Genomic DNA, 14,736 nt, shown 5'->3' on the forward strand with positions numbered 1-14,736 from the left:
ATAATATATGGGTACTAACAGCCTAGGATCTAAAATTGTATAAATGGTTAGTTACTTCTGGGATTATTTTATAGGCCAGTTTGTCTTAAGATGCTTAATGACACTGTTACAGTGTTACAAGTCACTGTGCCGATACTCAATGGTGGTGCTGCATGTTAAACATTACATTACTTCTACACAAGATTTCAGTAACAGCCAATCAAAATCAACAGGTTAATGAGCTATATATATATATATATATATATATATATATATATATATATATATATAGAGAGAGAGATAATGTGTATACTGTCACTATCCAGTAAAAAAAAAATGTAGCGGCTTTACAGGAGAAGGAACTTTCAATTTCAATGTAAAATATTTTATTTCAAGTCAGTTTAGAGCATTTCTATTGGTCCATTCATCCAGAATTATTTACACATGGTACAGAACAGCTACAGGGTTCAAGGGATGGAGAATACCAAAAACGGAAAAAATGTATGCATGTTTTTCATTGGACAGCATCTATTTGATGCTGAGCGTTGGTCACCCATGTAAGATACAACTGTCATTATGACTTTATTAATCCCCAAAGGGGATTATCCTTGGAACCTTATTCTATCCTGTCCAATCTTAATGACTAATGATCAGCGACTGTTTGACTGTCAAAATAGTCTTGAAATCTTAGTGGATTCTAATAACAAATAACAGCAACAAATAAACAACATATGAAATAAATAGGAATATTTGATCAACAGTGAATATCAAAACAAAATCAAGTAAGCATCCATACAAGCAGTTTCAAAGCTCAACACAAACTGCATGTTTGGTCCGAAATTATGACGACTTCAGTTCTTTTAAATCCTAAAAGACAAGAAAAATGATCCCCCCTCAGTCTGTGTGTGTTCATTTTGATGGGCTGAGCAAATACAATTCTATTTATTAAACTGATTATAAATAAAATGCATTTAAATGCTGTTAAATACCTCTGAAATCTTAGTGGCAGCTGAGATGTTTGTAGTGATGCCCAATCCACACTTATCCAAATGGGATTTAAAATATGTGGGATAAGCAGCCAAGTGTGTGTACAGTCATCAAGACTGACCAGTGAGGCCATGCATCTGTGTAAACGTAAAGAAAACATAATGAAATCCATTATGTTGGATTCATCCATGTGGATTTTAAAAGTGCATGCAGTAAGTCTAAGTTTAATGAATCTGGCCCATTGGCTATATCGTTGCTGTCACACACAAACCTTGTATCTCCAAAATGTAAACTTCACAGCAGAAGAAAAAACCTTCTGAACTTTCAGTGGAAACCAATGTAAAAAGATTTAATTCCAAGTCATTTTGGAGCATTTCTATTGAATTCATGAAATTCTGATACAACAGAACCACTAGATTCATATAATGCCATAAAGTCAAAATCGACAAAATGGAGATAGAAGGTTTTTGTAGATATGAACTGTATACACTTAATGGGATTACTTCAGTTTTATGTAGTAGTGCAAGAAGTCCACAATATGTAATCCTCAAAGACTTATATCACTCATTGTAACAGTTTTTTTGTTTCCCCTACAAAGAAATTCCTAGCAACGGATCCTCAAGGCTGTAGATGTGAACATTTGTCAAATGCATTTGGATGTATCCTTATATAACCTTCCCAGAACTGATGCCCTCAGAACAAGCTAGAACAGATTCTTGACACAATTCGTTAGCATAAGCGCTACAGCAGTTCATGCTGGTGGACAGTTTGTTTTATTCTCAGTCTGATTCTCCTGTTTTGCTCTCTGATACTGGACTGAAGGATTGCTTTTCCTCTGCAGCTTTATGAGCAGAAACATGATGGTGGCCAACAGCAAGAGACACACGACAGAGAGAACAATGATCACACTCCTTTGACTTCCACACCGGGCATCCTGATCTCCTAAAAGAGACAGAAGAGTAAAGTTATATCGGCACCATTACACAGGTATACCCACAAACGGAGCTTTTCAGAGTTGGGTTTGGAGTGAAACGGTTCACTGAGGAGAAACTTACCATCATGGATGTTTTACAGTGGTGGTGAATGGAACCGGGGGTCGCCATGTCTACAATACAGATATAGCTGTTTTATTTACTATCCAAACCAAACACAAGTGCAGCTACACGTGTCCTCTGATTTTTTATAGGGAACGCTGATGATGGTTAAATAGTGGCTTAGGCTTTTTAGGACATAACCTATGGGAAAACAGCGTCTCAGGCATCAGACAGTGTATTCATAACCATTTGGTGTTGTGACGTTAGGGAGCTTCTTCAGATGTCTGGTTCCATTCACCACTAAGGTGAACCATTCTGACTGGGTAAGTTTCTCTAGAAATAAGCATTTCACTCCAAACTCCTCTAAACAACTTGTGTGTGTGTAATGTGTTTTCTTGGAACAGGCGCTTACTAATCCAAAGTCGTGCCAGTGATCACAAACAACCTTGCAGAGTAAACACACTTTGCTGTAATTACATGCCTAATTACCTATTTCACAGCAGCACACTACAATGTATCAAGTAGTATAGCACCACTGCATCCTATTGAGGGATTCAGAGGTGGTCAGGGACACTTATTAGCACATAACATGCATTCCTGACAGTGGCGAAAGGTCACCTAATCAACTCTTTCAACACAACATGGACCAAAGCAGCTGCATAGGTTATTTTGATGTTCGTCTCGCCTCCCAGTTTTCTTTCATAATTTGTAATCCATGCAGTCCAAACGTGTTCGAGCCTGTGTAGTTATACCAACACAGCACAGGCACATTTTTGTTTGATTGCAAATACAACCAGAAACTGCTTACAGTGATCTGTTTCACAGATGTTCCTCCAGTCAGAAAGTCTGAGACATTCGAGACTCAAATGGAAAAGACTCAAGCCCAGTGTAAACAGCTGTACTCGTTACTGTCCACCTGTGACCAGATCACTCTGGTAAATTATTGTAAAATGTTCGCTCACTGATACGAATGCTTGGTTGGGTCTCGCTTGGCTCTCAAAGCTGCCTCCATTGGCACAGATTCCACAAGATGCAGAAAACATTCCTGTGCAGTCATGATCAACGTCGGCATGATTGCGTCACACAATTCTGGCAGATTTCTCAGGAGTGCCCTCATGCTGTAAATCTCCTGCCCTGCATCCTAAAGGTGTTCTACGATATAGAGATCTGGTGACTGTGAAGGCCACTGCAGAACACTGAACTCACTGTTCAGTATGCTTACGAAACCAGGTTCAGACCGTTAAAGTGTGGTCTGATGAATGTCAGTTTCTGCTGAGGCTCACAGATTCAGAATTTGGCACCAACAGCTCGAATGCAAGGACCCAGGTTACCTTGTGTCAAATGTCCAGGCTGGTGGAGGTGGCGTAATGGTGTGGTGAGTGGTCAGTCAGTCATCATGTATATTATTGCTGGCCATGTGCATCCCTTTGTTGACCCATCTTCTAATGACAGCTTCCAGGAGGATGATGCACCAGGCCACAAAGCAAAGGTCTCTCATACTGGGTTACTGAACATGACTGTGAGTTCACTGTTCTTCTCAGTCACCAGATGATGGCCTGAATGTCAGTAGATTCTGCAGGAATTGTGAGATGCAATTATCTCAACTGGAACCAGAATCTAACATCTTGTGAATTCCAGGCCATGAAGAAATGAGGCTGATAGAAAAGGCAGGCCCTAGCCAGTATTAATGTAGTGTTACAAATAGAGCGGTCAGTGAGTGTGACGTTACCTCCCAGCTTAGAAAAATAGTTCACCACATGACTACACACTTGGGAGACAGATGCATGACACTGCATGTGTTTTGGTTCACCATCATGTTGAATCAGAGGTCTTTTAAAAAGGAATGTGCGACACTGCAGAATAAGAATCAAGGTTTAAACCGCCCGAGATGTGAGAGTGGGCACGAATATGGAACTGTTCTTGCACAGCCATGCTGAATTGCACAAGGACATTTATATCCGGCTGATTTGGTTAGACTGATCCAGTCAGCATTCAGATATTAAAACTGCGATCAAAGCATGCCCAGGCAAGCTAGGCTGCATTTCATTTCCTTCCGCGGAAATGTAATAAAACAACGCACCGTTTTGGTATTGGGTTCAAAAGTCTCTCGAAAGGTTTCAAGTATCTCACTAGGAAAGGTTTTACATTACACACAAAGCCATTCATCAATGTCAGGGTCATGCAGCTGTGTGCTGAATAGATGTGATAATTGGACAGTCAAAACTTTTACAACACCGAACGAACCTGTGCTCCGTTCCTCTACTCACTTGACTGGACGTGTTGGTTTTGCCAAAATCTCCATCAACCCTGGTGTGTATTGTTATGGAAAATTATATTATAACCACATTATAATTTTATGTTGATTCATAATAGACTCATTTAAAATCCACTCATTCATTGTAATCATGCTTAGCCTTGTGATAGTGTGTGCTAACTATAATCATGTGTTGGCCTTGCAACACATGTTAAATCGCTCTTCTCTTTCCATGAAACACTATTGTTTTTCCTAGCATAGATTACAGCTGCATTGGGAGTGCACCTGACGTACTTACAGCCTATCTTAACCTGCTAGTAACCTCTCGACCCGGACAATGTGTCCTCTCAGGCGCCAGCACTCCTGAACAATGTATCTCTTCAGACGCTGGTGTGGCACGCACACCCTCTCCTCCTCCCTTTTCTCAACTCCCTAATCTATACTATAAATATGTATGTTAACTGTTTTTTCCTCAGTCTGTATCGTGGTCACGAGCTGCGTGCAGACTCATTACTCAATGCATATTCTTGTCTGCCTTATCGATTCTTGACAGAATTCCACGACAGTATATATAAGAGGCTCTCTCATCGAACAAAAACGTTTGATCCACCAACATGTCTGGGTTTGAATAAATGTTTATATCCAGAATATTTTCTACCTTCATGAATTCATGGAATAAGGTATTCTGGGTATAAAGTTCAGTATCCAATCCAAGTCTCTTAATGCCGAGTATCAGCTGAAACCGATCTGATATGATCCCAATTTGATCCAGATTGATGCTGATTAAAATCCCTTTATTTTCAGTATCAGTTTCTATAATCATTCTAAACTAAATTATTTTGTTTAGTCAAGACTTTTCTTCAAATCAGAGCTCAGATTTTATAGTGTTTAATATCCTATAATCCAGTCTGACAAATCAGATCCCAGCTTCTTTACAATACTGCAGTCTAATCACTTCCTCTGTGTGTGTGTGTGTGTGTGTGTGGTGGTACACACTCCGGACTGATATGTGTGGTTTTTGGTCTACTGGTGTGTAATAACTGGTTTGTAGTGGATGAATGTGCTGTGTGTGATTTGGGTTTCTATAGCTAGCGTGTGTGTATTTGTATTAGCATTAGCATTAGCATCCACTATGCTCTGAACTGGTTCTTCAGGTTTATAAACATGTCTATTAATGGAGGAAACCAGATGGCGCTCTCTGAATCCTGGGGTTAAAACGGTAAAAGAATCGAAACTGGACAGATATTAAAATAGGTGATACCTGATTCATTAAAATATCAGATAGGATCCTATTTATGAGTTTATCCTTGATGTACTAAAGCTTTATTAGTCTGTTTTACCTTCATCATCTACTATTTTGGATCTACATCCGTTGTACTATTATTAGTGCTACCTGGTTGGTTGTTACCTCTGTTCAAAACATGTTGGCTGATGTTGGCATCTGAAGGAAGTTCTCTGATCAAATGTCAGAATGATTTACCAGAAGTGGCTGGCTTTCCTCAGGCGTGTCCGGGTTTGAGTAATTATTCATGATTAGTCTACTTTAGGTCGTCTGAATTGTCTGAAAGAACAAAGACCGGTGGTGTGTGAAGTAATCAGTGTCATATTGCAGTGTTGCGATATTGGAAAGGTTTATCATAAAAAAAAATCAAGTCTGGTTCCTGATCACAGAATGAGTTCGGTTTGAGCACCTGCTGTGATTTGATCTGATCACAGTGCTTGCTGGCTTTCCATGTGGTCAACTGAAACCTGAACGTGATGATCCGATCTCTTGGATCTTACAGTTCAATAACATGCAGTTATTGATTAGGATGTGCTCTTGCTAATGGCTGACCCACTCAACGTGAACTGTCAATTCTGAAGGATCAGGCCTGAGCAAGAAATCGGACTTTTCACATGTCTCGATTAAAATGGCAGAAATGGAGATACAAGGTTTATGCACGTCAGCGTCGATAAATTTGACACAATAACTGATGTCAGATCACCATACAGACAAATATAATAGAAGAGAGCGACACAGTCCAAAATAAGGTCCTAATAGGCAAGTCTGTTCATTCACCGGCCATCTTTCCCAAGGGAACTGCGAGTGACACGCTGATTGGTTTATTGCGCGTTACTCCCAAAACACACCCATGAATAATTAAGAGATTTAGTACATGTCTTTTGCGTGTTTCGAGATAGCTAAAGATAGCTAAAATATCGAAGAACTCCCATTCATATTTTAACCAGTGGCCGGCTTCTTTCTGATAAGTGCATGACAGATTGGCCTTAACTGCCAAATACATATACAACATTTCAGTGGGTTCCTTTGAAGTTCTTTTGAAGAAAATTTAATCTTCTCCATGGCATTCAAAAAAGATAAACATGTGCAATCAATGGTGCATTATGTCAAGCTCTCAGTGCTTCCTTTGTTTCAGTTTTACCCTCCAGGCTTACTGGAGAATTATGGTGTTAGTGGAATGACAAATGTCAGAATGTGCCCCTCAAACGTGCATACACAGATTAGCTGCTTAAACAACTGCTCCACTGTGACTGTGGCATGCACTCTTCAGAGCCTTACCGTACGTGAGGTTCACCGATCTCTGCAGGCGCTGATTGAGAAGGGGGTTCTTTAACGTGAAAGTTACGCTGAGTGCTGGACTCTGGGCCACGTAGCTGCTCTTTAGGTAATAGAGTCCAATGGCTCCGTCCTGGCCCTCTGTGAGCTCTGTGTGGTGGTTCAGGTTCTGGCCCTGGTCACCTAACCAGCTGACCTCCGGCTTAGGAAACCCCTCAGCCTCATACCACACCGTTACGTTGGAGCAGTTGGCGATGATGCTCAGTCTGGGCTCTGTGTAGAAGGCTGTGAAGTACACACAAACAAAGTTTGTTTTTATGCCTTTTCAGGACACGGCGTCATGCGTACAGTTGCGGTCAGGAGTTTACATACACTCATTATCTCAACAGGAATGTCAGCAATATTGGGCTTTAAGAAGACTGTACCAACTGTTAAGCATGGTGGTGGTAGTTACATTATCTGGGCAGTTTAGCTGCCATCTGATACTGATCGGCACAAAAATCGATGCACAAATAAGCAGGTGCAATGGTGGATGTGCATCTGATCATGAACTGATCTGTCCGATGAAGATACTTTTTAAGCAATTAAAAAAATTACATTTAATTTAAATTAAAAGCACTTGTGTCATTTACCTCCATATTCCAGCAGCACCTGTGCTTTATCTGTGCCCTTGGTATTGCTGACCATGCACAGATACTGGCCAATGTCATTTGGTCCCACCGCCTCTATCCTGAGGGATGCGTTTCCTTTCTCCAGCTCCGTTGCGAACAGCGCAGTGCGTGTCCGGTAGGCCACGCTCTGTCGCTCCAGCTGGTCCTGCTTGTAGTAGAAACTGTGGACAACCCGGGAGTCCTCCTTCCGCTGCCACGTGACCACCAGACTGGACAGGTCAGAGGAAGAGTCAGGGGTAAACTCGCAGCCCAGGACGATCGGCTGACCTCGGACTGCCACCACACGGCCGGCGGGAACAGTGACCTTAAAGGCTGCAAAACACAGACTGGTCAATGAACCCCATTCAGCTGGTGAGTGCTGACATCAACAACAAGGCAGGGTTGTTCCTTAAGTTTTTACTAAGCATAGCAGTCAGATATAAACAGTGTTGTAAATGGTCCACTGTGTATAAACTCAGATTTCAGTGCTGGTAAAGGAGCCAGGTGTTGCCATAACACAAACAGCCATTTTATTTACTATACAAAGCCACCAGTGAACTTACATGTCCTCTGAGTTTAATGTATGATGTTCTTGATGATTTAGAAACCCAAAGTGAAAAAATCTAAATGAACAAATGCTTTTCTTAGAGTACTATTTTGCCGCAGAACGTCCTACATGTCAGGGGTGGGCGATATGGCAAAAATACTATATCACAATATTTTAAGACATTTTTCACAATAAGCAATATTTATCACAATACATGTTATCAAAGACTAAATTCATCAGTATTCACAGATTCTTAAAAACTACAATTCAGATCCTCTCCCGTACTGAATACAGTGATTTTTTTTTATTCAACATCTGCTGCTCTTCATCTAATTGAACCAGTCTAATTACACTGTTAGTAATGAAACCTGCTGCTGATCAGTGTTCATTAGCACTGACAATATCCTCCAGATGCTTACAAAAGCACAGTGTGTATCACAATAACAATATTTATCAAAATACGTTAAAGTATTGTCATATTGTCCAGCTTTTTTACATTTATTCCTACATCTTGAATAAATATCAAGTCAATAACTATGGTAAAACAATGCCTCAGGCACCAGATGTTGTACATTTATGTGAGGAAGCTTTTAGGGGCATTTAACTCTCCAAATGAGTGGTTCCGTTCACCTCCACGGTGGACATATTTCAGAGTATGTAAGTTTCTCTAGAACAGATCATTTCACACTAAACCACTTTCAACAGCTTTATTAACGTTCTAACCAATAAATTATGCAGAAAGTTGGACAATTCAGTGGAATTTTCCTTTAAAGTCACCGTGAACAAAGAAATCGTAACGCATTCTGTTTTCATATTTGCAGGTGAAGCATGGTGGGATTGTCTTAAACCCCTCGGCACCTGCTGTTGTTCCCTCTGCTCACCATATCTGCCAGACTTCTGTCTCTAATCCTATTCCACCTCTATAACCGCACGCTGCTATTGGCAGCCAGTGCTCTCCTGGCACAAGGACTGGAAAAAAAACATTCCACAAGAAGCAATCTGCATGGAATTCTCCAAATACCAGGTTTGGTAAAGGAAAGACAACAAAATAAGTGTCTTTAGGGTGAATGTTAAGTGTGGGCAGCTCCATGAGCATTATTTAATCAGGCTCAGTGGGCAAGACCTGACAAGATCTCTCTCCAAGGTGAGATGAAAAGCATTTGGATGAATGCCTTTTTGCACAAGGGATTTAAGAAGAAGCTGAATGGAAAACAAAAGATGAAAACCCATCTTCTGAAAACCACCAGGGAAGCTTTAGATGTGGCCATGTGGTGTAATTCAGCATCTCTATACACACACTATACACAGACTGTACATACACTATACTTACACTGTACAGACACACACAGACTATACATACACTATAGACACACTACAGACATACTACACTTACCTATATATCCACTATACTTACACTATACTTACACTAAACAGACTATACATGCACACTATAGCCACACTACACTTACAATCAACAGACTATACTTACTCTACACACACTTGCAATATACGTAGACTATACTTACCCTATACACAAACAATATACTCACTGCACACACACACTAGGCGCACTACACTCGTACTATACATACACTATACACAGTATATAGAACATGCACACACTAATTACACTACACTTACACTATTCACACTATACATACTCTGTACACTTACACTATACTCACACTACTTACTTTACACACGCTGTACACATTTGATATACTCACTATGCACACACTATTTACACTATACTCACTATGCACACACTACACTTACACTATACTCACTATGCACACACTACACTTACACTATACTCACTATGCACACACTACACTTACACTATACTCACTATGCACACACTACACTTACACTATACATGCTCTCTATGTACATCATTGCATTGGATAAGATGTAGTGTGAGTGGGGAGAGGTCTTTGTTGGGTGCAATGTGACTAAGGTCATAGTTCCAGTAAGTAAGTAAGTAAGTGCAGTGTGTGTGTGTGTGTGTGTGTATGTATGTAGTAGAGGTGTGATGAGATATCTTGTGTGATGTGGCAGGTGAGAGTTTTGTGACAGACTGGACTGATATGCTGCACTACTGGCTGTAGTAAATATATCAGTTTGACTTTACCTCACTTTATTGATGTATTTATTACTGTTATATACAATATACAGGTAAAAGATTGACAGTATAGGCAACTTAAATCCCCCCCAGCCACAACATCCTAACCATGAATGACCGCTGTGTCCCCCTCGGTTTCTGCTTTTCTGAAAAACAGAATATGGTCACCCTAGTGTTGTTCCCACATAAGAACGTAAATGCAGTTTGAGGGTTAGGGTAAGTGTGCAATGATGGAGTGATAACCGAATGTATGCTGCTAGTGGAGACGTTCTGCACTTAAAAAGAAATCTACAGAACAGGACGTTTTATTTTTAATATGGGTTATTTTGGTTAAGCTGGAACTCTTTATCTGAAGAGCTCAGATATGGATGTGTTGCACTAAATCCTGATCTTAAGTAAACAAATTCTATTCTGTGGCTTACTGTTTTTTTCCTGCTTTGACAAATCCACTTCAGCTCAGTGAGGGCTTGTTAAGGAGTTGATCAGCTCGAAATCACTGAGCTGTGCTGGACAGTGGTCCTCTAGGATCAGGATTAGAGACCACTGCTCTATGATATTATTTCAGCATGGCAAGGCTACTAGTTAAACTAAGCTAAACTCAGCAAATCCCTTGACCCCCATGAGGCTCATTTAAATGACACCGGCCAGACGACTGGGTCGGAACTTGCCCAAAATGGCAACAACCTGACAAAAAAGGCCAAACCGACAGAACTGACACAAGTGCTACATAGTCTCAGAATTAATGAAGGTTACTAGAAGCTTTATGTGTGGCTACATAGCCGCAGGCCAGTCAGAGTGCCTATACTGACCCCTGTCCATTACCAGCTTTGGACATGCAAGCATTGAAACTGGACTACCTAAGCATTGTTGTGGACAAGGTATAGCCCTACATGGTGATGGTATTCCCAGATGACAGTGGTCTCTTTCAGCTGGAAAATGTTCCTCTTACACTTTACCCCTTTAAGTTCAAGAGGCTTGCCTCCAAATTCCCCAGATCTTAATCTGATACCATATATGGGATGAGCTGAGAAAGGTCTAGCAACATTTAGGACATAGAATTTGCTGGAACGTCTTGGTATCAGATATCACAGAGGTTATGTAGCGAAGCTGTTTAAATAGTTATTTTGGTTCTTTCAGACTCTCACAGCTGACTTCCCAAAAAGGATCAACCCTTTTCACCAACACCAACAGTTGCTGCAGGTGAGGTGGCATCAGAGCTCAATTAAAGGATGAGGAAGACAACTGCCAGGTACAGCATTACTGAGCAGTTAATAAAGCAAAAACAGGGATGTGATTGTGAAAGACAGTAAAATCTTAATGGTGGTTAGGAAATGTGGTGAGGACAGCATAAATGACAAGAGGCTCATAATGTGTTTAATAGGTAGCATGGGAGGGTTAAGTACCCCAATCACAGCATCCTAAAGCCTAAATAAATAAATAATTTTTCTAAACTAGTAATTAAAAAAGTGCTGGGGGTGTCGAGTAGCTCAGCGGCCTAATGCACTGCCACTGTTGGCCGTGCTTTCTCCGGGTGGGTAGAGGGTGCGCTCTTCCCTCATCCATCTTACAATTTTGTGGACCGGCACAGGCGTCTGTGATTCTTAGGGGCACATAGCCTTGGGCTGATAATTGCTATTTTTGAATGATAATAAATAGCAGATCATTTGCAGATATTATGCAAATTAGCATTAATTCTCTCTCTTGGATGTGCTGCATAATTTTTCTTTTTGTATTTTGTAGCCGTTCCCTTTGCATAAACATAAAATGTGCATAGTACAAAAAAAACTGTGAGTAATGATAGATTCTAAGAATAGAACCCCTTAACTACATTCACACACTCTAAACACCACTTATAACTCAAAATTATAGCCTAGATGGACAGTCTGCTACTCCAACTCATAAGATCTGCTCCCCCCGTAGAAAGAAAAAACAGCCTGTTTAGAAGTATGCCAACACGCCAGTTCAGCCAGGTGAACGTGAAGGACCTCAGCATTCAGTCCCATGCCCTTTTGTGTTAGAATAGAGTTATCATTTTAAATGATTCAGCAATATTAAATTGTCTATTGTTATTTATATAGAAATGACTATGATAAAGAAAGATGTGAGCTATGGGGTTAATAGGCTCTGTACGGCTCTCTTCAGAACTGAGTCTGAAATAATTCTGTTTGAACTGAAATGCATCAGACTTGTTTAGACGTTACTTTGAAAACGTCAGATGTTAAATATTGTGTTGAGGATTCAAGAAGGATTTTCTTCTGACGACACTCTACTAATGCTCATATTTCTGCAGGTGTGCAATATAACAATAAAAAATATACTAAAAATATTACTGTGTAATATAACAGTAGAACGGTGCACCCAGGCTGGGTTTTTTGAGATCTATGCTTAAATAAAAGTTAAAAACAGCCAAAGCTCAGTTCTTTTAAGACCTGTTCTGAAATAAAAGTTGAAATAGTCGAAGCTGGAAATTATTTTTTTAAAAGTATGCTTAAATAAAAGTTAAACATAAGCAAGGCTGGGAGTTCTTTTAAGAGCTATGCTTTAATAACAGATAGAAACTTTATTTTAGTTATTTTAAGTTATGCTTAAAAAAAAATATATTTTTTTTTTATCAAAGCTTATCAAGTTTTAAAACAACAACATGAAAACAGTCAAATCCAGCAACACATCCAGTTCAGCTTAGAGTAAATAGAGTAAAGCTGTAAATCACCTGTGCAGTTCAGCAGACCAGCCCAAGATCCTGCCACGTTTCAGGTGAGCAGAGAGTAAAAGAGCCCTTACCTGCACACGTTCCCACGACACACAGGGCAGTGATGAGCCACAGCATCTTTGGAAGACCATCGTTTAATGAAATGAGCACAAAACAGTGCTATAACTAAAAGCTCTCTCTCTCTCTCTCTCTCTCTGTCTCTGTCTCTCTCTCTCTCTCTCTCTCTCTCTATCTCTCTCTCTCTCTCTCTCTCTCTCTCTCTCTCTCTCTCTCTCTCTCTCTCTCTCTGTCTCTGTCTCTCTCTCTCTCTCTCTCTCTCTCTCTCTCTCTCTCTCTCTCTCTGTCTCTCCCACAGTGCCGCCTATTGGTCAAACCAATCAATGGTTTGGTACTTCAGTCCAAGCACTAGAGAGAGAGAGATAAAATCAAAGTCAAGACATATGTTTTTAAATAATCTCTCTGCGTAAATATGGAAGCAAATCTGTATCAAAATTATAAAGTAAAAGTAATGGGCATGACCAATGTAATATGCAAAATTGCAATCAAATTTCCCATTTATACATGCAAGTTTGGCTCAGAATTAAAACTCAAATTCAGTATTTACATTTCGTATACTACTATTAATAACCTCCTCAGGGAAAACAAAGTCACCTTGCATGTTTATTTAAGGTAGTAGCAACTTCAGGCTCCTGCAGATGGCACTGCACAAGGACAATCAGGCTATAATTACCTGCGGGTGTGTGACGGGGCTCAGACTTGGAGAATAGTTGCAGTACTGTGCAGTGAGGGTCTCGTTGGATGTGTGGAATATGGGTCGTAAAGCAGATACAGTTAATGATTGGCTACTGATTTTCACTAGTTGGGCGTGGCCAAAGACCATAGTGTGAAGGAAGGAGCTGAATCTGCAGGTGTATGGAAGCATACGGTCATATGGGTCTACCAGCAGTGGCAGAAATCCCAGCCTACAGGAGATTCTCCTCAGAATTGTGGACAAAACTGACGATCAGAGACTGGTGGGTTTCATGGCTTGTGAATGAAAATCGCTTCACTTCCAGGCAGGCAAGTCTTCAGTTCTTCATCACCAATTTCTGAAAGAACGCTCTGGAGGGAACTGCAGACCGTCAACACATGGAGCAGAGTGGCACGAGGATTTCCTGTATCACCAGTGCAATTATATCTATCTATCTATCTATTTATCTATATATATATCTATATATATATATATATATATATAATTATTATTACATAAAGCTACTAATGAAGAATTCACATCTCTGTAAATAACATAATATTTCTAGTAATTTTAATATTAATAGAAATTTAATTTCAATGATCCAGTAGTCCTGGAACTGGGAATACGCCATATGTCATAGCGCCACCTGCAGTACTGAAGCACCCATACGCAACCATAAACCTATATGTCTAGACCGTCCCATCATTGTTGTCCCTTCCAGTACAATATTGACTGTAATAATAAAATCTCATAATTTAAATAAAATATTGTGATGTTATTAGTACATCATTTTCACTGTGTGATGCACTGATGTGTGAAGTTAGCCTAACTTCACATTTAATTGCCTTTAACCTGAAACTTGATTTAACCTTCACTGCACAGAAGTAAAAAATGACTACCTTTACGTTTAATTGAACGTTACTTAAATATGAATATTTAGCGTCTTGTTTGCAAAATTTGGCTACAAATAAGTATTTGGGGGCATTACGTTCATTAGTCAGTAATTAGTTGCCATTATCAATAAACAAACACCAATAACCTCCCCACCAATAATCAATCATCAATACTCGACGTTTTACAACTGCAAGAATTGATCAGGCGTTACGTCAGCACTGCAGAGTCCAAAAGGGGCCAATAGGCAGCGCTGTATTTGTAAGTGGGAG

At 40.0% G+C, this 14,736-nt stretch overlaps 1 protein-coding gene across 1 annotated transcript; it reads right to left on the reverse strand.

Annotated features, from left to right (window-relative positions):
- Window positions 1–381: 381 nt before the first annotated feature.
- On the reverse strand, window positions 382–12,957 carry LOC140553929 (CD276 antigen-like). The gene is made up of 4 exons (XM_072676718.1): window positions 12,912–12,957; window positions 7,444–7,794; window positions 6,815–7,096; window positions 382–1,908 (listed from the first exon to the last, which is right to left on the reverse strand). The coding sequence occupies exons 1-4, from the start codon at window positions 12,955–12,957 to the stop codon at window positions 1,718–1,720; spliced, it is 870 nt and encodes a 289-aa protein (XP_072532819.1). The 3' UTR covers window positions 382–1,717.
- Window positions 12,958–14,736: the final 1,779 nt, after the last annotated feature.

The sequence above is a fragment of the Salminus brasiliensis genome, chromosome 4 (assembly GCF_030463535.1).
Source record: "Salminus brasiliensis chromosome 4, fSalBra1.hap2, whole genome shotgun sequence".
In the NCBI taxonomy this organism is placed as follows: Eukaryota; Metazoa; Chordata; class Actinopteri; order Characiformes; family Bryconidae; genus Salminus; species Salminus brasiliensis.